General features: G+C 59.0%; 1 protein-coding gene across 4 annotated transcripts in view; it reads right to left on the bottom strand.

Annotated features, from left to right (window-relative positions):
• The window catches only part of KCNC4 (potassium voltage-gated channel subfamily C member 4), a 42,944-nt gene extending 15,940 nt beyond the window's left edge, over positions 1–27,004 (bottom strand). Inside the window, exons 1-4 of one of the 4 annotated variants that reach the window (XM_037498317.2) lie at positions 25,207–27,004; positions 14,548–15,484; positions 12,333–12,536; positions 4,329–6,599 (exon numbers count right to left, since the gene is read on the bottom strand). In XM_037498317.2, coding sequence (XP_037354214.1) covers positions 6,544–6,599; positions 12,333–12,536; positions 14,548–15,484; positions 25,207–25,866 — 1,857 coding nt within the window. In that variant the 5' untranslated portion in view covers positions 25,867–27,004 and the 3' untranslated portion in view covers positions 4,329–6,543. Of the gene's footprint in view, positions 1–4,328; positions 9,994–12,332; positions 12,537–14,547; positions 15,485–25,206 lie in introns of those variants that run through there. The other 3 variants (XM_037498316.2, XM_037498315.2, XM_037498319.1) reach the window with 3 other exon arrangements.
• Between the last annotated feature and the right edge of the window lie 82 nt (positions 27,005–27,086).

The raw sequence follows: 27,086 nt of genomic DNA, 5'->3' as shown, positions 1-27,086 counted from the left end.
CCTCGCAGCCCTCCTCATTATTCTGACAGTTTCTCCGACAGGAAATGCATAATGTAAAGAGAAAAGCTTTCACGTTATTCTCCAAGGACTCCCAGGAATGCTCTAGACGTGAAGGGCAAAGCCTTCTGGAGACTGAGCTTGGGAGACAAGAGAGGAAAGGGCTCCACAGCTGCTTCCACCAGGGCCATCTCTTCCATTCATAGGCTTGTCCATTCATCCATTCCAATTCATAAAATATTAACTGTGCACCTAACACTGTGGTAGGCCCTAGGAACTCACGGGAAGTAGGCAAAATGAAAATAGATAGTTACAAGAGTGATAAATACTGCAAGAAAACAAGCCCAAGGCCTCCCCGGTGGTGCAAGGGGTTAGGACACAGCCTATGAAGCTACCCGCACCCACCGCAGCACGAGTTCGATCCCCGGCCAGGGAGCTGACCCACATGGCGCAGCAGACCTCTCCTGTCTCGTCCGCTGCTCCCCTCAGCAGTGTATTTCAGTCAGTCTGCCTGTTCTGTTTCCCACTTTCTCTGGTGAATCCTCTCACCCCCCAGACCTCTAGCCTGTACCCAGTTCTTGTATGCATAAATAAATCAATCTTAAAAAAAAAAAAGAAAGAAAGAAAACAAGCCCAGAGGCGGGAAGGGGTGGGGCAGCCTCACCAAGAAAGGAACATTTCAAGTCAGGTCCTAGGGGTGAGAACTCAGCCTAGGGGAGGAGTTGAGGGGAGGGGTGTGCAGTGGTTCTCAAGAGGGAAGAGCACTCACCAAACACTAAGGTGGAGGGGAGCGAGGCCTGCACACATGTGCACAGGCAAGGAGGGCCGGGCAGCAGGGCCTGGAGGCCACCTAACTCTGAAGGAGTTTGGATTTTACTTGAAATGCAGTGGGAATCCAGTCACTGAAGGTTTAACAGGGGTAACATGATCTGGTTTCTATTTTAAGCAGCTCTCTCTGGCTGCTGGGTGGAGACTGGGTGGGAGAGGGCAGATGGGATCCAGGGGATCCAGGGCGAGAGGATGGCGCCCTTGCAGCCCAACTGTGGTGTCTGGGTAGAGGCCATGAGATTGGGAGTATGCGAAATATATTTCAGAGCTAAGAAGGACAGAGCTTGTGAGTGAGCTGGAAATGCTATCCTTTTTAATCTACTATTTTTCGGGCCTATATCCCCCGTTGAATGTAAGCCCCATGAGGGCAGGGATACTGCTGGTCTTACTCACTACTGGTTCCCAGGGCGCAGTATGGGCTCCTAATGATTCACGGCATGACAGATGAGCAAGCAAAATAAGGAATGAGAGGGTAGGAGTAATGATGACACCCGGTTTCTGGCTCAGCCCCGGATGAGCCAGATGGTGGTAGCGCACTGAGAAGGGAGGACCAAGCAGGGGAGGGGTGTCAGGTAAGCGGTGGACCCCTGGGGGGGGGGCCAAGCAGGCAGTATGAGCAGTGTGGAGAGTATGAAGGGCAAGGAGGGGCTATTTGGGTCACTGTTATATGCCCAGCAAGTTGAGTACTGTCTGGAACAGATGATGAGAAGAGACTCAGTATGTGTTTGTTGAATGAATGAATGAACGCAGCTGAGAGTTCTCGGCTGGAATTAAAAATGTGGCTGTAACTAGTGCTTGGAAAGTGTTTAAGCCTATGGGAGTGGATGAGGTCCCCTAGGGAAGTGTGTGGAGAAAGGAACTCCCGCCCACCCCAGTCACCCCCTCTCCCCATGGGAGAAATTGCTGATTAAGAAAGCAGAGGCCCTAACTCAGCAAATGGCAGAGCCCTGCATTCTGGGATACACTTAGGGAGTAACTGTAGATGCAGCCAAACATGGCACGGGGAGGGGGCTGGCCCTGCAGTCCTGTAGAGAAAGGGGAAGCTTCTAGCCCCAACATCAGGCCTTGGCCCGCTGCCCCGCGCTCCCAGCCATCTCCCCGGCTCCCTCTGCTCAGCCTGAAATGCTGCAGTCAGGCCCAACTGAGGTTGCCCAGGAGAGAGCAGATGCCAGAGTGCCCCGCAGTCCTTCCTGGCCTCTAGAGCAAGGCGTGCAGTCAGGGGTGTGGGTGTGGTTCCCACAGCCCCAGGTGACGGGGCCAGCTTGTGTGCCACCTGTTGTGTGGGTTCCTGAGTGTGAGCTGGGCAATGAAGGCAGGGGCTTGCTGTCGAGCAGTTGGGGCCCCGGAGGCTGTAGGGGTAGGAACTGACGACATGTTGTCAATTCAAGCCCAGGGCACCCACCCAGTCATGCTTGTCACGACGCACCACAAAGGCTGATCACCCTGGCGCGGACCCACAGCCGGCTGGGAAGAGGCCAAGGGGCTGGGAAGCAGGGGATCCCACGCTACGGCTAAGGGCTCTGAGGGGCTCATGCTGGGGAAGGGGCTTGTCTGACTCCTGTGCCAAGAACCTGTGCTCTGGACCTGCCTCCACCGCTAATTGGCTGTGTGGCCCCATGCGAGTGAGAACAGCTTAGAGATGGGAAAGGCAGGGCTTTAAATTCAACCTCCCACCCAGAGCAGAAATTCTTTCCACCAGCCTCTATAGGAGGTCAGCGTCTCCCCAAACTCCCAGGAACTGACTTCACCACCCAGCAGGGTGGCGCTTTCCCATTCAGCAGTTTTGTTAGGAAGCTTCTCTTTCACCGTCCAGGAGGTGAGGGACTGAGGGTGGAGGCTTCCCTGCGAGCTTGGTAAGGGATGTGCCCAGCGGTGGGGATCAGATCTGTAATGGTTAGGGAACCAGGACCAAGTAAGGTTCTCCCCTATTTGAATCCAATCTGCCTCCCTCACATTTCCCCCTGCTGGTCCCGGTTCTGCTCTCTTGGGATCAGAGACTAATCTAAATCCACTTGTCCTCGATGCTTTTCAAATATTGGAAGGTGAGGATTGTGTTTCTTTGTCAGGCTAAAAGGCTGCTTTCCAGGTCGTTCCCCCACCGCAGTCACCCCCATCTGACACCGGTGACAAGACTCAGTGAGGTGCAGAGGAAGGAACTGAGTCCTCCCTGCACTGGGCATTAGCTCCTGCTCACTCATGAAGCTGAGAAGGCATCCCTCACAGGGGAGGGCCCGCGTCCCTCACCTCCTCCAGCCTCGGCCTGCGTATCTGTAAGAGGGGAAAACGTTACCATACTATGAGGAGCAGTGATGAAAGAAATCAGGTGACATGAAAACTATTAAAAAACACAAATCCCTACCCTAGTGGTTAGCACTCAGAAGCTCTGTTCTTTTTAGAGAGCAGCTAAGCCCAGCACTGGGCTTTGCTCCTTGGGTTTGAACCCAGCCACACTGCTTGGGTTTGAATCTCAGCGTTGCCACTTGCTGGCTGTGTGACCTTGGAGAAATGACCTGACATTGCCATGCTGCAGTTTTCTCCTCTGGGGAATGGTGATGATGATACAACCAGCCTTGGAACGTGTTTTTAGAAGCATTAGATGAACTGCTAGGCACCCAGGAAGTGAGAGTTTTCTAGAGCATCCCCACTGTCATTTCCCAAAGGAGATAAGGCCTTCCCTGAAGTAAGACAATTCATCACACCTCTTTGAGGCCCCCAAACCAAACTGGACACCTGCTACCAGGGTGAGTTGTTTCTTATTACTCCCCACCCCCCAATATCTACTAACAACGGTTATGTGCTACGCGCTGTCTCACATACTATTATTATTCCCATTGAACAGATGGAGAAATAAAGGTTCAGATAGTTAACTTGCCCCAGGCCCCACAACTAGGGAGCAATGGAGCCAGCATTCCAGCTTCAGTCTGATTGCCAGTCTGCCTTGATGCCTCCAGCATCCTGTTCTTTTAACCAGCTCCCTAGTTTGGGCTCAACTCCAGCTTTGGGGACTAGAGGAAGCCAGAGCTTCTTCTTCCTTGATGGCCCTGCCTGCTACTTGGAGGTGGGAGGAGGGGCTGTCTCCAGCTTCCCATGGAATCTCTGACCCCGCTCCCACGCCCCCCCCCCCAGGGGTCTGAAGGTATCACCAGGACCCCAGCTGAACCTCCTTGTTTCCCTTAGATCCACCCTGGCATCTGGTACCCCAGGCTATGGCCTGGGTTCTTAGGCCCTGATCATGAAACAGCTCCACATTGAGCTACAAAAAAAAAAATCAAAAAAACAGCCATTCTGGACGTGGGCCCTGATGCGTAATATCATTACGGAGCCAGCAGCGCATCCCATCCCATTATCGCTCGGCCAAGCTGCTCCGAGGCGAGCCTGGCTGCAAATGGCTTTCTGGGGGGGGGGGGGTTGCAGCCCCTACTTGCCCTCCCCTGCTGGAGGAGAGATTTTATCTTTAATTGACAACTGGCTGCCTGCCACGCCTGGCCTGGCCTCACCTCCAGGGCCCAGGCTAGCAGCCCCATTCTCTCTCCTGCTTAGCTTCAGGAACAGTTTCCTTGCTTCTTCCCTCCCCTCAGTGCCGCCATTCCCACCTCCTGCTCCCCTGGGGGCTCTTGTCCTTTCTTGCTGTGACAGGACATGTTCAGAAACCTGTGCGGAAAAGCCTGAGAGCTATGGGAAGGGGGGGGTGACACTGAGCATCCACTCTGTCATGTGTGGACGCAGGACAGGGGGTGAGGTCTGTAGTCTCTAAATAGGGGTGATCATTATCCCCATTCTATAAGAAGCTGATTCAGGGCATCGCCCCAAGTTACCCAACTAGTAAATAGCAAATGGAGACTTTGCCCTGAGGCCCCTGAGTTTACACCTGGAGCAAAGGCCAAGACTCAGGAGTAAGAAAAGCGTAAGGGGAGGCTGCAGGACCCCCTTTTCAATGATTGTTAGTAATTTCAAGATGGCAATGGCTGAGCAGGCAGCCAAGCATGGGGCCCTCTTAAGAGCGACAGCACAAGAGGTACAGTGTGCACCCCCATGTGAGTGAGGGGTGACCAGTGAGCATACCTGATCATAGCTCCCCACCACCCCTTCCTCTGGGCCAGGATGCCCTCACTCCCCATCTCTGGGTGGCCCTAGTGGCAGCCTCAGTTCATCAGCCATGCAGTCATCGCCACGCCTGGCATCCCCCGGGCCTTGGCCCACATAGAACGGAGCCATTTCAGGGAGGAAGGAAGGGAGACGGGGCATTCCCTAGACAATCGGGTCTTCTCGTGTCCTGCGGGGGCGGGTGGTGCACAGCTCAGACCTGCCCGGGAGCCAGAGGTCCTAGATCCAAAGGTCCTAGAGGTCCAGAGGTCCTAGAGCCCAAACCTCTATTTCTCCACCTCCTGCGACCTGGGGCAGGGACCTCCCCACTGAACAGAAGTGTCCAGCACTAAGTCAGGAGCTCAGCTGCCTCTGGTGAGTCCAGGGGTGGAGAGAGTGACAGGTGTGTGTTGCCTTGCTCAGGTACTGGGGTGGAAGCCCCAGGAGGTCCCCGCAGACACAGAGCCAGAAAGGAGAGGCAGAGGCAGTCACGTACACACAGGGTGCTCCAGATGTCTTTATTGGGGCTCGAGCACAGCATGACAGTCGAAGGCATGCGGACAGGGCAGCAGGGCCCGGCCTGGGCACGCCTGAGACACACACGAGGGGACAGCTTTAGAAAAGGACTGACTGACACCAGGGAGGGGCAGGGAGGGCTGAGGGGGAGGGAAGAAGGGCCAAGGGAGGGGCAGAGGCCAAGGTCGAAGGGGCCCCCTGACCTCTGCTATTGCACACATCCTCTGGCCACCGGCCAGGAAGTACAGTATTGCAACTGGTCTCCGCTCGCCCGAGGCTTCCCCTTCTCAGACCCCTGAGCCAGATGGGCAGACAGACCCCTTCCCTGCCCGTCTGCCCAGCAGCATCTTTGAAAACAAATGGACAAAGGAGACAGAACAAAATAATAAAATAAAACAAAAAGACAAAACGCCCCCTCTGTGGAGGACACAGGTAAGGTGGAGGAAGGAGTAGGAACAGCTGCAGAGGAGCCCCTGAAAGTCCCCCACAACTGAGGCATGGGGTGGGAGGTAGAGCCCCAATCTGGGGTGGGGTGGGGCTAATGAAGCAGTGACCCTCAGGAGCAATCTGGCCTCCAGCAGGCCACCTGCCCACAGGGGAACTACCCCTAAGAGGGAGAGTCTGTCTGGGACCACCCAGCTGGACTGGCAGTCCCAGGGACACTACTCCTGGGACACTCCACTCACATTCAGCAGAAACAAGGGGCCAGTGGGGGGAGGGGAGCGACAGCCTGGGGTGGGCCAGGGGCTGGGGAGACACAGCCTAACAAAGAAAACAGACCACCAGTAGCACGTGCACTACACACGAGAGTATAGTATGTATGAATATAGATACTATATGTGCATATATATCTCTTCAATGTACAACAGAACAGAACATCAGGCCCGGATGGCTCCGGGACCCGAGGGTCACATGGGAGGTTTTCCGCCAGTCCTGTGCAAACAAGGATATCTGAGTCCTTCCCAGCGAAAGATTCTTGCCTGGGTTCCAGAGTTTCCCTAAGCCTCTGGCTTTCTGTCTGTCTGCCTGTCTCTCTCACGCTGGTGCCGCTTTAAGAGAGGGTGAGGACTTCGGCCTGGGCATAGTTGGACGAGAGGGCGTCTTGGCAGGTCTCTGTGTTTAAAGAGCACAGGTGTGAGACACTGGGACGCACGCTTTCGGCTCAACACTGCCTTCTGGGGTTGGGGGGGTGGGGACAAGGGGTTCAGCAAAAGAGAGGGAGAAACAAAGAATAAGACATTAGAAGGAAGCCAGCTACCAGCCCACAGGATGTGGGCTAAGGAGCAGGCCAGGAGCAGGGCTGGGAAACATGGGGGCCCAGGGCTAGGAGGCCAGAAGAGCAGGGATGGGGCAGGGATGGGTTGAGCCCCTTCATCACCCCTCTGCTGACCCAGCAGTGGGCCAAGGTGTCTCCTAGGTGATGTGACAGCTCATCTCCACACCTGCTCAGGTAATGAGCTTCAGGACCCACTAGCCCCCAGGTGATCAAAGGTCCAATGTGAAGGGAAGAGAGGCCATAGTGCTGCAGCCTGGCATGGAGGCAATGGTAAGGTGCTTGGTATAGACTGTAGCCCACAGGCGGTCCCTAGACCCCTTTCTGCCCAACTCGGACTCCCCTGACATAGCACCACCTGCCATCACCACCAGGGGCTAGTCTATTGGCCCAGAGTGGGTAAAGGAGGCTCTGGAGTCTGCCACCATGCCGTGCCCAGCCCCCCTCCCTCAAGCTGGCAGGAACTGAGTCTCAGCAGCTAGCAGGGGAATGCAGACAGGGAAGGTCAGGGAGGATGAATGTGGCCATGTCAGGAGAGGCCAGAAAATAGCATCTTACTGAGAAACCCAACCCAGAGAACCCATTGTGGCATCCCATCCTCAGCCTGAGTTATCAGTGGCCTATCCCTTCTCTGACCTTCCCAGTGCGGGAAACTAAGCAGCTAACACAAGATTTCAGAGCGTGATACTGGCCAGGACAGAGGAGGTCCTCTCTCCCAGGGAGCTCTGAAAGGGCGGTCCAGCCCCAGGGTACCTCCAGGAGCCCCAGTCTTCGGGCAGGGATGCAACCTCCCATTTGACTTCCTCTGGGCTCTTGGCTAAACAGGTATTTGCCCTCTAGTTCCAACTCAGAGCCACAACCTCTCAGGAGCCTGAGGGGGTGAGAAGAGGCCTCTGTGGTTGTCAGTAGCCCTGGTACCACTAGAAGTAAGTTAACCACTTCTACCTGGGCCGCTCCCCTGTTCTGAAGAGGGGCAGGCCCCTGCTGTGTGAGAAAGACTTCCAGAAGTCAAACATATGCCCACAGGCCTACGTCTAGATCCAAGGTAAAGCAGATTGTGGGTGAGAAGAAGGACCTTCCCAGGAGCAGGGAGGCTGATGGCCTGGGTGAGCCTGAGGCCTGTGCAAGCAGAGCCCAGTGCACAGCAGGCAGCTGTAAATGCCAAGGCTCACTTTGTCCTTTCCTGGGCCCTGGGAGGGTCCAGCCTCCTCAGCTGCCCCCTTGGCCAGGTCCTGTGTCTCCCCTGACAGAAGCCACCGGGTGAGGAGGGACACGTGGGAGCCACCTCCCAAGGCACTAGGGGCTCCAGCCTGGCACTCCTGCAACGTGTCGCCCAGGGACATCTGTGCCCACCATAGGGGTGCCGTGAGCATGCCCATCCCTGTAGGAGGGAAGAGAGGGAAGGAGGCGGTGGGTGCCGTGGAAACTTGGGCTCCTGACAACTTGAGGGCTGCCACAGAAATAGCCGCCTCGGTTCCCCAAACCAGGAAGGCAAGTCAGAAGAAAACAGCAGCGGCTCCCGTGCTACTCAGGGCACCGGGCTCATCGTGTCCCGGCCACAGCCAGGGCCTGGGGTCAGGACGCTCTGCAGGGACAGGACTAAATCTGTCCCATGAAGAGGTGGCTGGGCTCTCAGACCTGCTATGAGGGGAGGGGTGCCCCGGTTTCCCTGTCCCCACAGGGGCCTGTCACTTTTTGAAGGGCAGTCACGAGGCTACCTCTGTATCTTCTCAACCCTTAGCAGGACACCAAATAGCAGGGCTGGGGAATCCAGTGCCCACCTGGACTAGACCTTTCTGGAAGGGACATTCCCTGTCTGCCCAAAGCTGAAGACGACACTGGAACGGGATGCTCCTGGAGCAGGCTTCTCAGAAACCCCAACCCCACAACGAGCCATCTCATCTTTCCATCCCATTCATGTTCCGAGGCGGCCCCCAGATGCCCCCGCCTCCTGCCGACTCCCCAAAGCCTGTCTTGCCATACCCATCTTTGCTCACCCTGGAAGGAGCAGATACGGACCTTCCTGAATCATTCCCTCACAAAGTTGCATAATCTGACTCTAAAAATTGCCAGGCGCACGACTCCGCTGTCAGGTCTAATTCCCTTCAGGTGAAACAGGAAATGTCTGCGCGAGGTACTCCCGGGGCTGGGGAGGGCTGGAGAGCCTCGCACAGGCGCTACTTGGAGCAGGGGTCCCCTGCGCCTCGCCCTCCCTGGGCCCGGAGCAGGCGGGGGGCAGGATGGCTTCTGTCCCCACTTTCCCTCAGCTGCCCCTGCCCAGGGTGCACCCCTGCTCACTCAGTGACTCACAAACCTGTTGTACCCCCAGGCTCGTTAGGTAAATGAATACACTTAATTATAGAAATTAGATGAGTCTCCGGTTCTGGCAGGAATACAGAGCGCAGAGGCTGGCGGAGAGGCAGGTGACTCAGAAGCAGGGCTGGGAGTTTGGGGGAGCGGGAGAGCGAAGAAAAACTGTCGTGGAAGCAGAGGAAGCAGCGTGGTGAGAGATGCCACCGCTCTGCGAGCAGATGGGAGGCCTGGCGCGGCCACTGGGTGTCACCCTCTGAACCTGGGGCCTCAGAGGGGAGGCATCCCCTGTCAAGGTAGTCTGGGGCTCCCACTCCAGGCACCCCAACCTGTGCCCGCAGACCAGAACAGGTGTCTTCCCTCAGGACGGCACTGCTCCTAAGGCTCATGCACCCCCCCCACCACCACAGAGGCTCCCCAAGGGAACAGCCTTATTCCTTGCGTGTGGGATGGACAGACAGACAGACAGAGATGTGCAACTGTAGGTTGTTTGGTGACTAGCTGAAGGCCACGAGGAATGCATATGCATTTGCTGTGATTGGGCAGGACCCTGAGAGAGAGCAGTGCCCAGAGAGGAAGGTCCTGGGTGCCAGCACTTCCAGCTCAAGATGGAGGCAGGTGGGGCAGAAGTCCTGAGAGGAATCTCCCTGCCTCGCTTTCAGGCTCCAGAGCTGAACATTTTGGGGAGCCGGCTGCTGTGGAGGAGAGGCTCAGAGGCCTGAATTCTCCTGCATCCTGCCCGGCAGCCCTGGGCCCCAGGGAGCATGGGGCATGTGAGTGTGCCTGTCTGTGCCCGGGGCTGGGGAGCCCTGGCTGCGGCTACGGAGCCGAGTGTCCCGGCGGCGGGCTGGGGAGGGGGTGGAAGGGGTGGGAGAGCAGCTTTCTCTGAGGGTAGGGCGAGCTGTGTCGCGATGCCAGTGGAGACAGCCCCAGACTGGTTCCAGCAGCAACTGCTATGTTGTTTAGACTCCGGGACTGTTCACAGCCTTGGTGAAGAAAAGGCACAGGGGTCAGAGGGGAGCGGTTCCCGGCCTGAGCAGCTCCCATGGGATGGAGCCACACTCCAGGGGGGCTCTGCTGGGCACACAGGCAGGCTAGCCCACCTGGGAAGCTCCCTGACTTTCCCTGGTCTCAGGGTCCCCTGGGCTCCTGAGAACAGACTCCAGGGCCCTCACACCCAGCTGACCTTTGCCTTGTCACTGTCCCCAGGTTAAGTTCCCTCCAGCTGCACGGAGACCCCAAAGCCTCCAACACACTCCTTTCTGGAGCCTAAGAAGTCCCAGTAGGTACCGGCCACCATCCTCCCAGCGAGCACACACGCTGACTCCTGAGCAGCTACAGGTTAGGGGTGCACCTGTGCCAGCGGCTGGAGGAGGCCGGGCCCACGGGCTCCTAGTCCTGCGTGCAGCCCGAGCGAGCACAGAGAAGCGTGCGGTGTGGTCTGGTGTAGGGAAAGTTGCCGAGTGCGCGCTGGGAGTTTGGCGATGCTAACTGCCACACTTGCTTAGCAGGCCCTGTTTCCCAGCAACCCACCTGTTCCCTCTCGAAGGTCACTCTAATTGGCTGAGCTACATACTTGTTGCCAAGAAGCAGTGTGGAGGCATCTTGGAAATAGAGCAGCTGGGTCCCACAAGCACCCAGCGATACGGTGGTGGGACACAGGCACCCCCATCCCATGCACGCACACGTGCAGCCCTTTTCCCGGGTGCCATGGGCTCCCCAGGCCCTCACGGTCCCTCCTCTGACTTACATCCTCATAGCCTCTTCCACTCTTCCCCTCACAATACTGGGATAAAACCAGGGGTGCTCAGCACTCAGCTCTATTGACTCAAGTTCTACTTGGGGGCTGGGGACCCCTGTCCCACATTCTAAACCAGCTAAGCCTGCTCCAGCCATAGAGACGGGGTCTGAACAAGGACACAGTGGAAGTTACTATGTGGCTGGGTGGGAGCAGGGGAGACAGGCACATCGAGAGGCTGAGGACTGGGGTGCACAGTGGCCAGGGGGGACCAGAGGACCCTGGAGAGGGTCTAAGTAGTCTGAGCACATTCCGCCTGCAGCATTCAGCTGGAGCCTCTGGGTCATCGTCTTCCAGAAGCCAGATCCCTGCTCCTGCCACCCAAGAGGACACAGGCCCTGCAAGGCTGGACACACCTCTCACGGGCCTGGTTAGGGCGAGGATGACCTGGGAGTCCTGTGGGAACAGTGGCACCGACAGCACCAGGAAAGGTCCTGGGCAGGTGCCCGGGAGGCTGACAGATGAGCAGGTCGGGGACATCCTCGGGAGGACGGGGCATCACAGGCTATTCTCACAGCAGCTACTGCCCCTAACACAACCCATCCTGATGTGAAGTTTCGGGACAGTGGGAAGAGTGCGGGGGGTGGGGGGGAGGGGACAGAGATTTGGCTGCAAAGAGGGCTGGTTAAGAAGCAGTCTGAAAACCCAGGGGAATGTTTTGTTTTGGGGGTGCTCAGTGTTATCTGGAAGCCGGGCAGGCCACTAGGGGGGTTAGGTCACAGGGCCAGTGCATGTGACCTAAGAAAAAGATCAGGAACTGGGCAGGGGCGCTCGGTTTTGAGAGCTCTGGTTCTCAGCCACCGTCAGTTCTCAACTGCCTCGATCATTCCTGGCCCCTTCTGTGGGCTCCACCACCCAGCCTCTGTTTGAGGCCAGCGGATGGGGTCTCAGCCTTCCCTGTCAGATGGGCATGGGCTACAGCTGGAACCCTCCGAATCCTTCAGAACAGCCCGCCAAGGGGACCCTCTCTCCCTGGCACTCCCACCGCCTGGTCGCCTTCTGGCTTTGCCTCAGAGGACCACATCCGGGTGCCAGGAGAGCTGGGCAGCCCCTCCTGGGCTCCAGGACCCCAGGGAGGCGGGAGGATGTGGGCCTGCCCTCTACGCTGAAGAGCTCGAATCAGCACCTCTTCCTCACCCTGACTCCTGACCGTCCTTGGTGGCTCCTTCTTTGGGGAAGCCCTCATTTTTCTAAAGGACTAGGGGAAGGTGGCAGTGACCTGTGGTCAGGCCCGAAGGTGGCAGAAACCAAAGAAAGAGAAGGTGATCTGGTGTCCCCTTGGCCTCATCGTCCCTGTGGGCACCTGGGGGTGAAGGGCAGGCTCTGTGTACTTCTGGGGATGTGGAAGCCTTTCTAATTCAGGGACTGAGAGCTCAGGGCACCCTTCCTAAAAGCGGGGGCGCGTCCAAGGCAGAGGAGATGGTGGCCACGGCCTCAGGGGAGGAGGAGACCTCACACTTTGTGGGGCACACTGGGGAGGCGCTACTCCGTGTGGGCTCCCCACCTGCCCGGCCTGGGGAGCCATACCTTTGCGGACACTACCATCGGCACAGGCATAGTCCCCCGCGCTGAGCAGGAAGCAGGCAGCGGCTTTCTTGTTCCTGTCACGGGTGCCGGCGCGTCGCAGGGCTCGGCGTTCCTCAGGGGTGGGGGCAGAGGCCAGGGGCTGGGTGAGGCCAGCTCCCTCCTCATCTGACAGCACCGCATTGGCATCGCCGTTCTGCTTGGAGTCTAAAGGGGGCAGACAGAGGAGGCTGCATGAGGGGCTGCCTAGGCCCCCCTCCTCAGGCCTCCCGGGGTCTCTCACCCATACCCAGAGAGCAGAGGCCTGACTGTGAAGGAATGCTGCTGGAGCTGGGGTGGAGGCCTGAGGACACAGGGGGCAGGGCCAGGATGCTGTGCTGGGTCTGAAGGCTGCCTGGGCCAGCATCTCTCCCAGAAAATGGGGCCACAGCCCAGAGTGCTTGAAGCAGGGACTTCCCAAGTTGGCCCGCTGCTGGCAACCCCATGAGGTCAGCCCAAAGCAGGCGGCAGCCGGCTTCCTCCTTGGGGCTGTCTCAGGCTGACTCTTGGATGAGTCTGCATTGCCGGGGATAAGGCCTGGCCTGTGTGGTGAATGGGGGCGCTCCATGGTTAAACCAACAGGGCAGCTCACACAGCTGCTTCCTGGACCACCTGAAAGCACCTGAAAGTTATTCTTGTTTACCCAGCAGCCAAGCAGAATCAAGCACCCAAAGGATTTAGTCTTCTGTTCTCAGGCACCTGCCCCCCCGGCTTGTCTGGAGAGGACTCAGAGGGGAAGAGGCCCCAATACTGCTGTGGGCCCCAACTTCCAAGCCCCTGTTCATCAGGCAGCAGCACAGGTGAAGGTGGGCCCTTGGATCTGGAGAAGGGGGCTGCTCAGCCTGAAGGCAGTGGCCCCAGCACTGGCCAGGAAAGCCCTAACTGCATCCTAGCAGTTAGGGTCTGGCTCAGAGCATAGCTGACAGGCCTAGAGGTAAGCGTGACTTGAGGAGTGGCCTAGGGACTTGTGCATTTTGCTGCTAGGTTCCCTCTGAGCCCTGAATGGACCTCAGGGTACACCTGTGATTCCTGGGGGCACTGTTTGGGGGATTTCTATTCAGGGATAAGGGAAGGGGGTACCACTCTGGTGGGGGGATGAGATGAACCTGACGGAAACACTTCCATCAGGGTCTTTGGAAGACCCAGGCCCCAAGAGACCTTAGGGAATGAGTAGCCCCAGCATGTACACTGAACACCCAACAATGGGGCAGGTAGGTGCCCTGAGCCAGGTACCTCCCCTGCAGGACGAGTCTACTTTGCTTCCAGAGCCTTGCCTGGAAGTGCTCCCTTAGTCTCCTTCATCCTCCTGCCCCTGCCAATGCTTGGCACCCAAAGGGAATCCCAAACCTCTCTCAGGTACCTATCAGTTAGGTTCCCAGCCTCCAACCTAACTCCCTGTTGCTATGGATTCAGTCAATTTTCTCTCCTATTTCTTTATGCAAGCTTTCTGGGGTGGCCTTTCTCATGCTTGAAAAATAGGCTCAAGCCCCTCAGACACCCCCCTTCCAGGCTGCAGATACCAGATTCTCCCCTGTTGCCAGACACTCCCTTTTCATTCCCTTCCATCCCAGTTAAACCTCGAGCCCAGGACTCAATCTAGCTTGTATGCAACAGAAGGCAGCCTCCCACTGCTGTTACGTTATCACATTTATTAGGCCAAGAGACACCAGACTCGAACGTTCGGGAAGAAATGATTCATGCGTTGATGCACCTTGGGAGAACAGCTGCCCTGCTCTCTCGCTAATAATGACAGCGCCTGATCTTTGTAAAGTGGCTTTAACTTAAGCACTTTCCTATCTGGCATTCATTTGAGTCTGACCGAAGTCTTGGGGGTAGAATATTAACACTTCCATCATTACAGGTGGGGAATCTAAGGCCAGAGCGGGTGACCTACTGGTCTCAGGGCCCGGTGGCCAAGATGGGATTAAAACCCAGGCTTCTAATTTGCAGCCCGTTGCTGCACAATGTGGGTGGGAAACCCACGCCACAGACCCTGACGCATAGGGAGTTACCAGAGAGCCAGAGGATACAGCTATCCGCCTTAACCCTTTGCCCTCTGTCACTAGAGGCAGGGAAGCTCGGGGCAATAAAGCACAACCTCAAATCCCGAGAGCTGAGGTTCACCTGGGGGGCTCCCACAGCCAAGGGGGGCGGCTTGCTTTCTAACCCCCAATCTCACCTGCCCGTTTCCTCTCGACCACACCTTCTTCCGGGGCAGGAGGGCTGGCGTCGCTGTAGGTGCTGTCCCGAGGCGAGGTCTCCTCCGACTTGCAGTAAATGGGGGATTCCAGCTGGGGCGGCCGCGGCACATGCTTCTTCCGTTTCTTGGGCAGCTTCTGCTTGGCCATGGCCAGCGAGTAGTACATGCCGAAGTTGTTGACGATGACAGGCACCGGCATGGCAATGGTGAGCACCCCGGCCAGGGCACACAGCGCCCCCACCAGCATGCCCGACCACGTCTTGGGGTACATGTCTCCATAGCCCAGCGTGGTCATGGTGACCACAGCCCACCAGAAGCCGATGGGGATGTTCTTGAAGTCGGTGTGGTCGTTGCCCCGTGGGTCGGAGGGCCTGGCGCCGATGCGCTCGGCGTAGTAGATCATGGTGGCGAAAATGAGCACGCCCAGGGCCAGGAAGATGATGAGCAGCAGGAACTCGTTGGTGCTGGCACGGAGCGTGTGGCCCAGCACGCGCAGCCCCACGAAGTGGCGCGTGAGCTTGAAGATGCGCAGGATGCGCACGAAGCGGACCACCCGCAGGAAGCCCAGCACGTCGCGGGCCGCCTTGGACGACAGCCCGCTCAGCCCCACCTCCAGGTAGAAGGGCAGGATGGCCACGAAGTCGATGATGTTGAGCAGGTTCTTGACGAAGTCCAGCGTGTCGGGGCAGCACACGATGCGGACCAGGAACTCCAGCGTGAACCACAGCACGCACACGCCCTCGATGTAGGTCAGGATGGGCTCCGTCTCCACCTCCCGCCGGAAGCGCACGCTGGTGATGTTCCCCACGCGGTGGATCTCAGTTACGTTGCGATCTATGTTGAAGGCCTCGTGGGTCTCCAGGCAGAAGGTGGTGATGGAGACCAGGATGAAGAAGAGAGAGGTAAAGGCCACCACCTGCGGTGGGAAGGAAAGTGGGGGCAGCTGTCAGGGAGGGCTGGGAGGGCCAAGTGGCTAGCAGGAAGGGGTAGGTGGGCCAGGCAAGAGCAGGGCAGGTAGGGGTGGGTGGGCTGGGCCAGTCAGAGCTAGGTGGGCCGGGTAGGGACAGGGCTGAATGGGTCAGGCAGGGCCAGGGGAGGACACTCTCTGCTCCTGGAAGGTGGGTCACCAGGCAGTCCGTTCGATGGTGGGGGGTGAGATTACAGCACTGTCAGGCTGGAATTCCCTCCTCAGAGGGTCTTTACCGTCGGCTTGGGTGCTCTAAGGCAGCACTTCCTAACCCCTGTCACTGCACAGAAACTCCAGGCTGCTCCTGCTGGAAGGAACTGAACCCACTGCCTAGCCCTGCCCACTTCTAGCCAGATGTGTGTTAATGATTCTTTAACTGGCACAGAAATCATCTGGGAATCTTGTTAAATGTGATTCTGATTCAGGAAGTTAAGGGCAGGGCCTGTGAGTCTGCATTTCCAAAGAGCTCTGGGCTGAGTCTGCTTGGGCTCAGACCAGACCTGGAGGAAGGAGGCTCCCCAAAGTGGCGTCCCGGACCAGCAGCAGCAGGGAGTGAGAAATGCAATGCTCAGGCCCCATGCAAACCCAGTGAATGAGAAAAGCTAGGGTCGGGCCCAGCCTTCCAGGTAATTCTGATGCATGTGAGAGTCTGGAGTCCACTGCAGTGTGGGGTATGTATACCCAGAGGCTGGGGCTAGCAGGAATGACCTGGGGCCTCCTCCTGCCAGCCAGGCCCTGCCGCCCCACGCCCCAAGTCCCACTCCCTCTCTTTTACTTCTCCCCTTAGGATTCCCGGCTGACTCCCAGACAGTGAGAAGCCTCCGAAGGAAGACAACAGACTGCGAGGCAGGAAGAGCGTGGTCTGCCCAAATAACCAGCCTTCCCCATCCTGAGAACTGACATTTCCCTGAGCGCCAAAGAAAAATAGACCGTACCCCCTGGGGTCCAAGAGAGGCAGCGGCTGATCGGCTGCTGGGATCTGGCTAGAGTGGTGACAGTGGAGAGAAAGGGGCTGAGTGTCCCATGGTCATGAATGGAGATGAAATGCACGTAATAACACCCATTGTGGAGGCTTCATCTGTTATTCATGCAATGCCACTCACCACCATCAGGGAGTTCCTGGGGTCCCTGCCCCCACTACTGCTGCCCTGCTTGGTGGATAGGGTGGGCCTAAGCAGAGGGCTGAGCCTACACAGGAGGATGAAAGGACCCCACAACCACTAGGAAGGCCCCATGGCTACCCCACCCCAATTTCCACCTGATCATGGTGCCGCCCTCTCGGCCTTGCAGAAGTGCTTTTCTGCACTACACTGCAGGCTGCACTGCAGGGAGGGGTGCATACCTCGTTTTTAGTGCTGCAGAACACCAGTAGGGAAAACTGGGGTCCTAGGGAAATGAAACAAAAAGCACCTCCAGGGTTCCAGAAGCAGGAGGAGCAAGTCTATGCAGGGAGCTGAGAGTAGGAGGCTTCAATAGCTGCTCCCCCCACCCCGGCACAGCTGGGTACTGTGCATGTGTTACTACCTTCAGTCCTCCCAGTGACCTAGGAGGTTGGCCTCATCATCCCATTTTTTTATGAAAGTGGAATTGAGGATCAGAGAGGCTTATAAATTTGCCTGCAGTCACACAGCATGGAAGGGATGGAAACTAGACTTGAACTCAGCGCTCTAGCTTTGCTTCACCCCAGGCAGGGTCAATTCATGGGAAAGACTTCTTGGAATGACTGATAATGCTTCCAGGCTGCGCCTATTTCAGCCCTGAGGTTAAGTACCTCTGGCATAGAGCAGACACCATGTACACCAAGACTTATCTTCCCCCGGGGTATGGATGGGTGGATCGGATAAGGCACAGAGGAGTGGGGTGAGGGACTGAACCACAGAATCGCTGTCCCACTTAATAACTTTGCCTTGGACTTCTCCCCTGTGAAAGTAAATTTCAAGTTCCTTTTCTGGCGTATTCTTCTTCCCCTGAGAAATGGGGGTTATCAGGGGATTACAGGGTGACAAGGGCCTGCGGGTTCTCCATGGCCTTCCGGAGCAGAGCTGCAAGGGATGTCTGCCCACAGGCCACAGTGAGACTGGGAACCCAGAGTCCTGGCGCTGCCCCCAACCCCAAAGCAGAGAGGGCTGGGGGAGGGATAGGACGGCACATCCCAGCTCCGCCAGGAAGCATGGGAAGCAGGAGTTTGCTCTCTCCGAGGGGAAGTTAGCCAGGAGACTCAGCACACCTGGGAGCTCAAGTGTGAAGTTAATTAGTGATTTGGAAAAACAAGTTCAAGAAGAGCTGCCAAGGGGCCGAGATGAGGGCACCAGAGAGGGAGGGGAGGGCGCACGGCGTGGCCAGGGCCAGGCTCGCCAGAGGGCCCACGAGCCTGCCCAGTGCCTTCCTCACCGGACACGCTGCTCATTCTGCGGCAGGTTCAGGGGCGCCAACCAGCCCTCCCCCATTAGGAGCAGACCCCCGAATTCCAGTTGTGTTCATTCGCTTTCTCAACCAGGAATGGCCCCATCTCCTTACTCCTACCCCTCACCTTCACCTTCCCAGAAGATAAGGGCAGGTAAAGAGGGGCCTCCATCCCTATTTCTCAGCTCAGAGCCCTCCGTCCTCTCATCAGTCCAAGTGGAGACAATCCACAGCTCCCCGTGAAGCCCTGAAGGGCCTCAGTCTCCCCTGAGGCCGCTCCAGGCCTGGCAGCAGGCACCAGGCAGGGACCCCAGGAAGTCACAGCCCGAGACACAGGGGCCTGGGCTCTGGGAGGTGACCCCACATGTGTCCTGAAATTAAACATTCCTATGCAAGGCCCAAATTATTCCCCAAACTGAATAATTTTGTAAGTGGGGACCCAGCCTGCCACTGGTGCTTTTCCCCAGGCCTTCCTTTCTAGGGGCAGGGACGCTGGTTGGGACATAAAAGGCTCAAGGAGGGGGTGGTGGGGTTGCAGCAGCAGGCCTCACATTCCAGTCTCCTGTTCAGCCCCCACCGCACCTTGGGCAGAGATAGTAGTGAATAGCTAAGCCTGCGCACCTTGGGCAGAGTTAGCAGTGACTAGCTAAGCCTCCGTCCCATCAGCCCCTGCCAAACACTGGCCTCGGGGGACTGAGGCCAAGGAGAGCTAAGGAGCCCTGAGGTCACCCGGACTGGGTTCCCATCCCAGCCTGCCACTGACCAGGTAAATGCTCCCAGTTTCCTTGTTATACAATGAGGACAATAGGCTCTGGACAGTGGGGCCTCTCCCCACTTACCTCCCTACATCGATCCCCCCCACAATGTTACGCTAGGGTTAAATGCTCCACATGAGACATGCCTGATACATAGTAAGTGCTCTGTACATGGTGACAGCGGAGATGGATGGCGATCCCTGCATGCAGTTTCTGAAGGCACGTTGGCTGTGGAGTCAAAAATAGCACTTTTCAGAAGTGAAAGGGACTTGGAAGGTCATCCAGTTCAACACCCTTTCTGCTGTTCTGTCGATGAAGAGACGAGGCCTGGGAGAAGAGAACTGCCCTGGTCCCATGGCTGAAACTGTCAATTCTTTCCACTGCCTGAGGACACAGCACACGGATTCTGCTGGAGTGAAAATGCCCCAGTGGAAATTGCTCGTGAACTGGTCCTGCCTGCAGCGACTCCTCTCCTGCTGGCTGGGAGGAGGCAGAGAGGCCTCTGTGCCCCTTTCAGCTTTCTGCTCCCCTTGGCTGGCCATGTCCTGCTGTGGCCCCACCATCCCCAGAGACCCTGGTATTTCAACTGTGGCCAGCCCTGTGGAAAACTGAGCATCTACTATGTGCCAGACACTATTCTGGGTGCTGAGTAACAGCAGGAAACAAAACAGACACCCCTGCCCCTTAGACCTTGCATCCTACTGGAGGGAGATAGTGTGTTAGGGAGAAAAATGAGAGAAGGGAGCAAAGAGTATGAGGATGGGGGAGCAATTTCAAATAAGGTGGTCAGGGAAAGGCCTCGGTGCCCTCAGAGGCCTGAAGGCGTGAGGAAGGGAGTCATAAGAAGATCCATATTTTGAGAGGCAGCGAGAACAGACAGTGCAAAGGCCCTGAGGCCACAGCAGGTTTGGTGGGTCGAGGGGAATGAGAGTAATTCCCACCCCGTGAAGCTGTTGTGAAGAGTAAAAGAAATGGTATTTGTAAAACTCAGCACAGAGCCTAGCGTGGCTCAGGAATCTGGCACAGGCTGGGTCGGGGGGAGAGGTGACAGACACCAGTCATTGGAAATGAAATACAATCAGCGGGGGCAGGGGAGGGGAGCCAAAGGAGGGAGGGCCAAGGAGACAGATGGACAGATAAACATAAGAACACTCATGCCCAAAAACCTATATTAAGGATGAAGTGTAGGAGAAGGGAAATTTGAGAACACAGCCAAAGACACTTGCAGAGGAAGATTTGTGGGGATGGGATGAGGAGCTGAGCCTTCCGGGGAAGCGAGAGCCTAGTGCCCAGCAGTGCAGGGCTGGAAAGAGTGGGCAGTCCTGGGAGCTAAGAGGCAGGCAAGGAGAGGGAGTCTGCCAGGCAAGGCGTTGCTGAGTTGTCTCTGGGCTCCTGGGGGAGGTCCTGCGCAGTAAAGGCCAGTCCCCTCTTGGGGTTCCCCTAGGACCTGGCCCTGGCCCCTCCCCACCAAGTCTGGAACCCCTGGTTCCAAGCCGGCACTTGCAGCTTCTCGGGGATACTAGGCTGTAGAGCCAGTAAGTCCAGAAGTAAGTCCCAGCCAGTAAGTCCCAGCCCCAGAAGGATTCAGCGCAGCCCAGGTCACTGGTCATGACTTATCCAATCTAATGCAATTCTTGGTCACGGCCCATGTGCGCCCCAAGCTATTCTATCTCTGCCCTGGCCAGGAAATTCCCCTCGTCCCTAACTCTGCCGGGTTAGGCGCTACCCACAAGGAGAATTTATTTATATAATTATTTATAACCTGCCTCCTTCTGAAAATTGTTTAAGCTAAGTCATTATCCAGCAGAGCCCACCCAGCTTGAATAGTATTTCCCCCTAAAGCTTCCCTGTACCCCACACCCCAACCACAGAGGGAGGTTCAATCCTTCCTTCTCTCACCTCCTACTGAACTTTACTTTTTTAAGACTGCTGTGGCTCCTCTCGTGATCATGCACATCACCGGGGCTTGTCACCTGACTTCCCCCAACTGTCACCTACTGCATCTGACCCGGCATCTTTGGATGCAGGGACCACCTCTGACTCATCTTTATATTTATAGAGACCGGTCGGTGTCTGAGATGTAGTAAGTGCTCAATAAACGTTTTCTGAATGACTGCACTGCAGCCAAGGTGACCGCCTGCTCCCGGGGAGGCTGTCGGGAAGAAAGGTCAGCCCCACTCAGTGGGCTAGAGGGGACAGAGGGTCAAGCTGACTGCTGGGGGGTCCCTGCCAGGAGTCAGGTGACCATCACTCTGCTTGAAAAAAATGCCAGCAGGTGACCGGGCCACAGGTCACGGCAGACCGGCTGTGCTGGGAACAAGGATGGCATAAATGCCCCTGCCCCAGCATCACAGGCTGACCTGGCCCCCGGGCAGAGCTGAGGGGCTGGAGGGGCTCCCTGTTCCCAAGGCGGGTCGCCTGCTTCTGTTCTGTTCTTCCTCTACCTCTCCAAAATAGCCCAAGTTTATTCCATCCCCTTCCCCCACCTTACACCCCACCCCAAACGGTGACAAACAGAAACACCTCATCATCCAGAGACAAGATGTTCAGAGGCGAATGTTGGTCTGCGCAGGACAAAACACAACAAACCCAGGAGGAGGCTGGAAGGCTGCCGGCAGGCTGGGTGGGGAGGCTGCGGCCCTTGGCCTGAAACCCCTCCACGCCTCCATGCTGGAGCCCTGGCGCTACTCTGCTGGGGCAGGGGGAGCAGAGAGGCGAGGGCGCCAGCCCCTGGGCTCAGGGTCCTGTCCCTGCCGAGCCCGCCCGTCAGTCCTGGTCCTCATGCTCACGCCAAAGCTCATCATGCCCACGCACCCGTCGGCCTGGGCGATGCCCAGGCCAAGGTGGCCGGGGCCTCCAGAAGGAATGAGCAGGAAAGGCTCCCCGGTTACCACCCTGGAAGGCCTTGGTTCCACCCTCTCCCTGTGGAGGGAAACCTCGTCTCCTCTCCCAGCCACACCTCCTCTCTTCTTGTCCAAGGAAAGCCCCGGAGTGAGAACAGAGCACTTGACCAAGCGCTGACAAGAGCGGCTCTGCAGAGCTTCTTCCTGGAGGGAGAGCGGAGGGGAGAGGCAGGAGCCGCCGGAGGGGCCGGGCGGTGACACTGCACACCCCTGGACTCGAGACACCCCTCGTTCTACCAGCAGGTGTGTGACCTTGAAAAGCCCCTCGGAGTCTCGGTTTCCTTCTCTGGAAACTGAGGTTTGTCATCCCTGCCTCGCAGGGGCCGGAAGAGACATTTGGAGAAAGCCCGGGGGCCAGCAGCCCACAGGATGGCGGTGAGGCGCGAGCCCCAGCTCCAGCTCCTTCCCGGGCCAGTGGGGTCCCTGTGGGTCACCTCCTCTATTCAGAAGGGAAAGAGCATGGGAAAAACTCAGTCTAGGCGGTGATGTTGTCAAAGAAGAGCTGCCATCCTTAATAGGGCTGCTCACTGAGCTCAAGCCAGTCCCACCACTGGGACCTGTGGCCACTGGGGGTGAGGGAGGGTAGGGGGGCTCCCATTCAGCAGCCTCCTGTCTACCCTCAGGAAAGGAAGAAAGCCTGATTCTATAGCTCTGGATCCTGTGCCCCCCAATCTCCCCAGCTTCCCAGAAGGCAGCTCTGCTGGTGGTGAGCCCTCACAGCCTGGGACTGTGGGGAGGTGGGGGCAGGACGGGCCTGCCCTTGGTGCCTGTTCCCAGGTCAGGCTGCAGAAACCTGGCATGGGCCCAGCCACAGAGAAGGGAATGGGGTGAGCACCACACCCCCTGATGGGTAGCGAAGCAACAGGCTCCCATAATCAGCTCTGTTCACTTTCCCCTGTGTCTCTCTTCCTCCCGTCATGGTGCACCCCTCAAATGACCAGGCTGCTGAGTGAGAAGAGGCACCTGGGGCTCCCTTACACAACCTCAGTCAGAGCCCAGGCCCACCCAGGGCCCCTTCCAGGGAGCCAGCCTCCCCAGAGTGAGAACACTCTGCATAAACCCAGAGGACAGTGTGGAGGTGGGGAAGGCGCAATATTGGCCAGGGTTGAACAGAGAGGGCACCCCAGAACCCCACAACCACAGGCCTGGAGGGATAACAGCGTAAGTGTCCCTTCTGAGGCCCCTGTCGGCTCTTGGGTTTCCTGAGGTCATCCATGGGAGGTGCAGAACTCAGACACCTCCCAGGCCAGAGTAAGAACCCAGTGCCGCCTGGAAATCAGCCTTGTTCAGGGGTAAGAACAGGTTGCAATCGAAGAGCGAGGGCCTGGGAGGTAAGAGCCCTGGCCCTGAGTCACAGCCCGCCTCTACCTAGCTGTGCGAGCTCAGAAAAGTGGTTGACCCTCCCACAGCCTGTCTGAAAATGGGGATGACCCTTCCCTTATAGGTTTATCGGGAGGATTAGAGATCACACAGCAAAGACCCTGCAAGGAGTGGTTATTGATTTTCAAGCTGATGTTTTCTCACTGTGCCCCAGGAACAGCTGGAGGCCTGCCTTGTCCGTGCTCCTTCGCAGGTGAGTCCTCTTTTGGCAAGAGCTGTTCACATCAGCATGAACAGAAGGGGGCTGGAAACGAGGGGTGACTGGTTGGCTCTGCTATTAGTTAAGTATCTTTTACAGGACACTTTACTCTTCTGAATCCCCATTTCTTTGCTGCTTCAGTGGAAAGAATGAACCCTGTCCAAGCTTTCCACCGCAATTGGCATGACTCCCTTCCACCTGGGAGCAAAGCACCCCGTGCTCCCAGAGGACTTCAAGGGGTCAGCCAGCCCTGCACTCGCTCGAAGAGCCCCTGGCCGGGCCACTGCAGTAAGCCAAGGAGAAAATGAACTCAGTGATGGCACAGCCTCTTGAATTCAAGAGAGAAGACCCTGAACAGGTGGAAAGTCCCCAGGGACCTCCGGAAGCTCAGAAATAGGCCCAGCTCCCTAATCATTGCATCTCACTCACGCCCGCTGGCCGTCCTTCCCAGCCTCTATTAAGCCAAATCTGCCTGAGTTCTCCGGACATGTCTGTCCCCTCATGCACGCAGCCAAGAGCGGACACTGACAGGGCTGGGAAGGTGTGAGAAGTCCTGGCCTGGGGTGGTGGCGGGACTGCAGAGAAATAAGGGCAGCTGACCCCTAGCCCTGCTCTCAGGTCTGAAAAAGGTCCTTGCCTTCCAGGGGCTGCCCTGGGACTCCTACGCCCCAGCCTGGCCATTGAGACCCCTACTTCCTCCCCGCTCTTCCAGGCAGGTGAGGTACCTGCCCTGGTCGAGCATTTATGGCCCTCTGGCCCCTCCCAGCAGCCCCATTTGCCCATGTCTTGGCCTCCCCTGGGTGGAACTTTCCCTTCTGCCATAGGGCTGTGGCGAGGCCCGGGAGGTGGCGGGCTCTGAGACTCATTAGCATGACGACTGGGGATGCCAGAGGTGACAACCAGTTCCACAGCAGAGGGCAGTCCCCAGACACAACACTTCGCTTGCTCTTTCCTGTCTCCCAAGTAGGCCCCAGTCAGGCAGGTCAGATCCGACAACAGCCCCAGGGTGCTCTTTTCTAAGGAATCTAAAGCCACCATCCTTCTGGGCTTTTTCAGTTGCCCAAGCACATGCCCCCCTCACCCCCTTCCACCTAAGGGAGTTGTGGAGACTAGGTTGGCCTGGGATGGGGTAGAAAAGGACCAGTTCTTGCCTGAGTTAATGATGCTCGTCCCCCTCCCCCTTCCCCTCATCCATTTCAAGCAGTAACCTAAACCAGGGCTTCCTGGGAAGCCAATTTGTGCTGCAGCGAGGAAAAAAAGCAGCAACAACAGATCCAGGGTTGTCCCCAGGCAGCTCTGCAGCCCAAACACGGGCCGTGTCTCGCTCTGCCCTCATCCTGGTCCGGACGCCTCAGGGGCACACACAGACAGGCGCCGGGACCTACCTGCTTGGAGAAAAAGAAGGAGGCCTCTCCCAAACCTGGAGGAAAGGGGTGGGCTCTGTCCTGGCGCTGCCCGTAATGAGTTGAAGAGGCAGAAGCCCGTGTCCCCCTCTCTGAAACTTGCAGTTCTGAGTACACTGAGCTGCTGGGAAGCTTTAAAGGAGGTGGCGGGCGAGGACGCTCAGGCAACGGCCTGCCCGAGCAGGCGCCCAGCAGGCACCCAACACACTATCTTTCTCCCCCTAAACCCTGCATGACCCCAGTGGAGGCTGGAATGCCAATTCTCCAGGTCTCTGGCCTGTGGCGAAGTGGGGGGCTGATGGAGACAAGCAGCCTGTGCAGACCAAAAAAAAAAAAAGGGGGGGTGGGTGAAAGAGCTCAGCTAAGGGCACCCCACTTGCTGAGAGGGGATGCGGCAAAGCAGGCATCTGGGATTGGGTCCAAGTAGTAAGTCAAGTGTGTGCAATCTTCTGATGAAGAAAGCATGGGAGCGAGGGGGTGTGCGCTTGCCCTGAGCACCCACGGGCGACAGGGGGACCTGCAGGAGGCCGCGGTGACTCCTCCAGGCCCCTGCCCACCACCGCCGCCACGACGTGCCCCCTGGCACACGCCCGCGGAGCCCCGACGCAGGCTCGAACCCCTCACTCACCCTGGCCGCCCGGGATGAGTAGGGATCCTCGAAGAGCGCCCACATGCGGGGCTGCCAGCCTCGGCAGCTCCCGGCCCCGGCGCCGGAGCCCGCGCCTCCCTCGTGGGCGCCCAGGCGCTGCAGGGCCAGCTCCCGCTCGTCCTCGCAGGCCTCCTGGCCGGGGCCCGCGCCCGCGCCGCCGTCCGGGCTCTCGAAGATGTCCAGCGCCTCCTCGGCGTCGCGGTGCTGCCGGTAGGTCATCCAGCAGCACGGCTCCACGTCCGTCTCGTCGATGCCCCAGAAGGTGAGCTCCTCCTCGAAGAGCGGCCCGCACACGTCGGCGGGGCAGTGCAGCTTGCCGGTGCGGTAGTAGTTGAGCACGTAGGAGAAGACGCCCGGGTGCCGGTCGAAGAAGAACTCGCAGCTCCCGCCGCCGCCCGCCCCGCCGCCCGCGCGCTCGGGCCGGCCCCCGCCGTCGGGGTCGGCCAGCCAGGCGAGGCGGGTGCCGGGCAGGGTGCGCAGGGTGCTGCGGTAGGTCTCATGTCGCGTGCCGCCCACGTTGAGGATGATCTTCTCCGACGCCTCGCCCTTGGCCATCTCTTCCTTCAGACATGTTTTGGACGGAGGCTTGTTCCCCGACTTGCGCCCGCGGTAGGAGGAGACACACACCGAGCTGATCATAAGCAGCGCTGCGGGGCTTCGGCTTGGGGCGGCCGCTGCCCTCCAAACACCCTTCCCGAGCAGGCGGCGTCAGCGGGGGAGGGGAGCGCGCGGGAGGCGGCAGGCGGCGCGCGGCGGCCCCCTCTGCGGCGTGGCCCTGCCCCTGCCTCCCCCCGGGGCGCGGGCGGGCGGAGTTGGGTGTCTCGGGTGCACAGGTGGTTGGGGTTCGGGCCGGCAGCGCCCGGGAGGGAGGCGGAGGGGGGCGAGAGGCGGCTCCGGCGCGGGCGCCGAGGAGGCAGGGCGCGCGCACTGGCCCCTCGGACGCCCCGGCCCGGGCCACGCCCCCGCTTCACCCACCCGAGGCGAGGGGCGCACGGCCCGGCGCGCGGCGGGATCGGGACGCGCGCGCGCTCTCCGCGCACGGGCCGCCCTCGGCCCCGGCCCGCGCCCCCCGCGCCCCCGCGGCAGCAACAAGTCCTCGGAGCGGCTCCGGGCCGGGCCGGCGCTCTCACCGCAGCGGCAGCTCCGCGGGCCCGGGCTGCGTGCGGTCACCACGCGGCGGCGGCGGCATGTGGCCTCTTCGCCCCATTCATAAATCCGGCGCAGGACCCGGCGGGCGGGCGGGCGGGCGGGCGGGGCTGCGCGGAGCGCGGCGTCCGGGCGGGCGGGGGCTGCGCAGGGCGAGGCGGCGGCAGGAAAACAAGCGCGCCCGCCGCCGCGAGCCTCGGGTCCTGCGTCCGCCGCTCGGCGGGGCTGGGCCGGGCGCGGCGCCGCGGGGGCCGCGCCGGGGCGGGGCGGGGGCCTCAGACGGGGCGTCCTGCGCGGCGCCGAGCCGGGGGGCGGGGCCGCTCCGGGGAGCCGGGCGCGGGGCCCCCGCGAAGGCGCCCGCCGGGCGGCCGAGGACACCTGCGGGCTTCCCGGGCCGCGCCGGGAGGGAGCCTCAGCGCAGCGCCCCGGCGCCGGGCTCCTGCGGTCCGGCCGCGCGGAGAGCCGCGCCATCCGCGCGGCTGCCCATCTCCGGGCGGGGCGCCGGCCTGGGCGCGCGGCGGGGGGCGCGGGAGAGGGAGCCTAACGGAGGGGGCGCCTCGGCGCCGGTGGGCTGGGGCGCTGGGGGCGCGGGGGGCGCCGGGTCTCCCGCCGGCGATGGCTGCGCACGCCACTCTGCCGTGGCGCCTTTTCCTCTCGGCCCCGCCTCGCCCGGGCGCGCCCTCCGCGGGGCGGGGTGGGCGGGGCGCGGCGCG

The sequence above is a fragment of the Talpa occidentalis genome, unplaced genomic scaffold (assembly GCF_014898055.3).
Source record: "Talpa occidentalis isolate TD23 unplaced genomic scaffold, MPIMG_talOcc4v2.1 talOcc4.9, whole genome shotgun sequence".
Classification (NCBI taxonomy): domain Eukaryota; kingdom Metazoa; phylum Chordata; class Mammalia; order Eulipotyphla; family Talpidae; genus Talpa; species Talpa occidentalis.
Note: the sequence above shows the minus strand (reverse complement) of the source record. Positions and strands in the feature narration are given on the sequence as shown.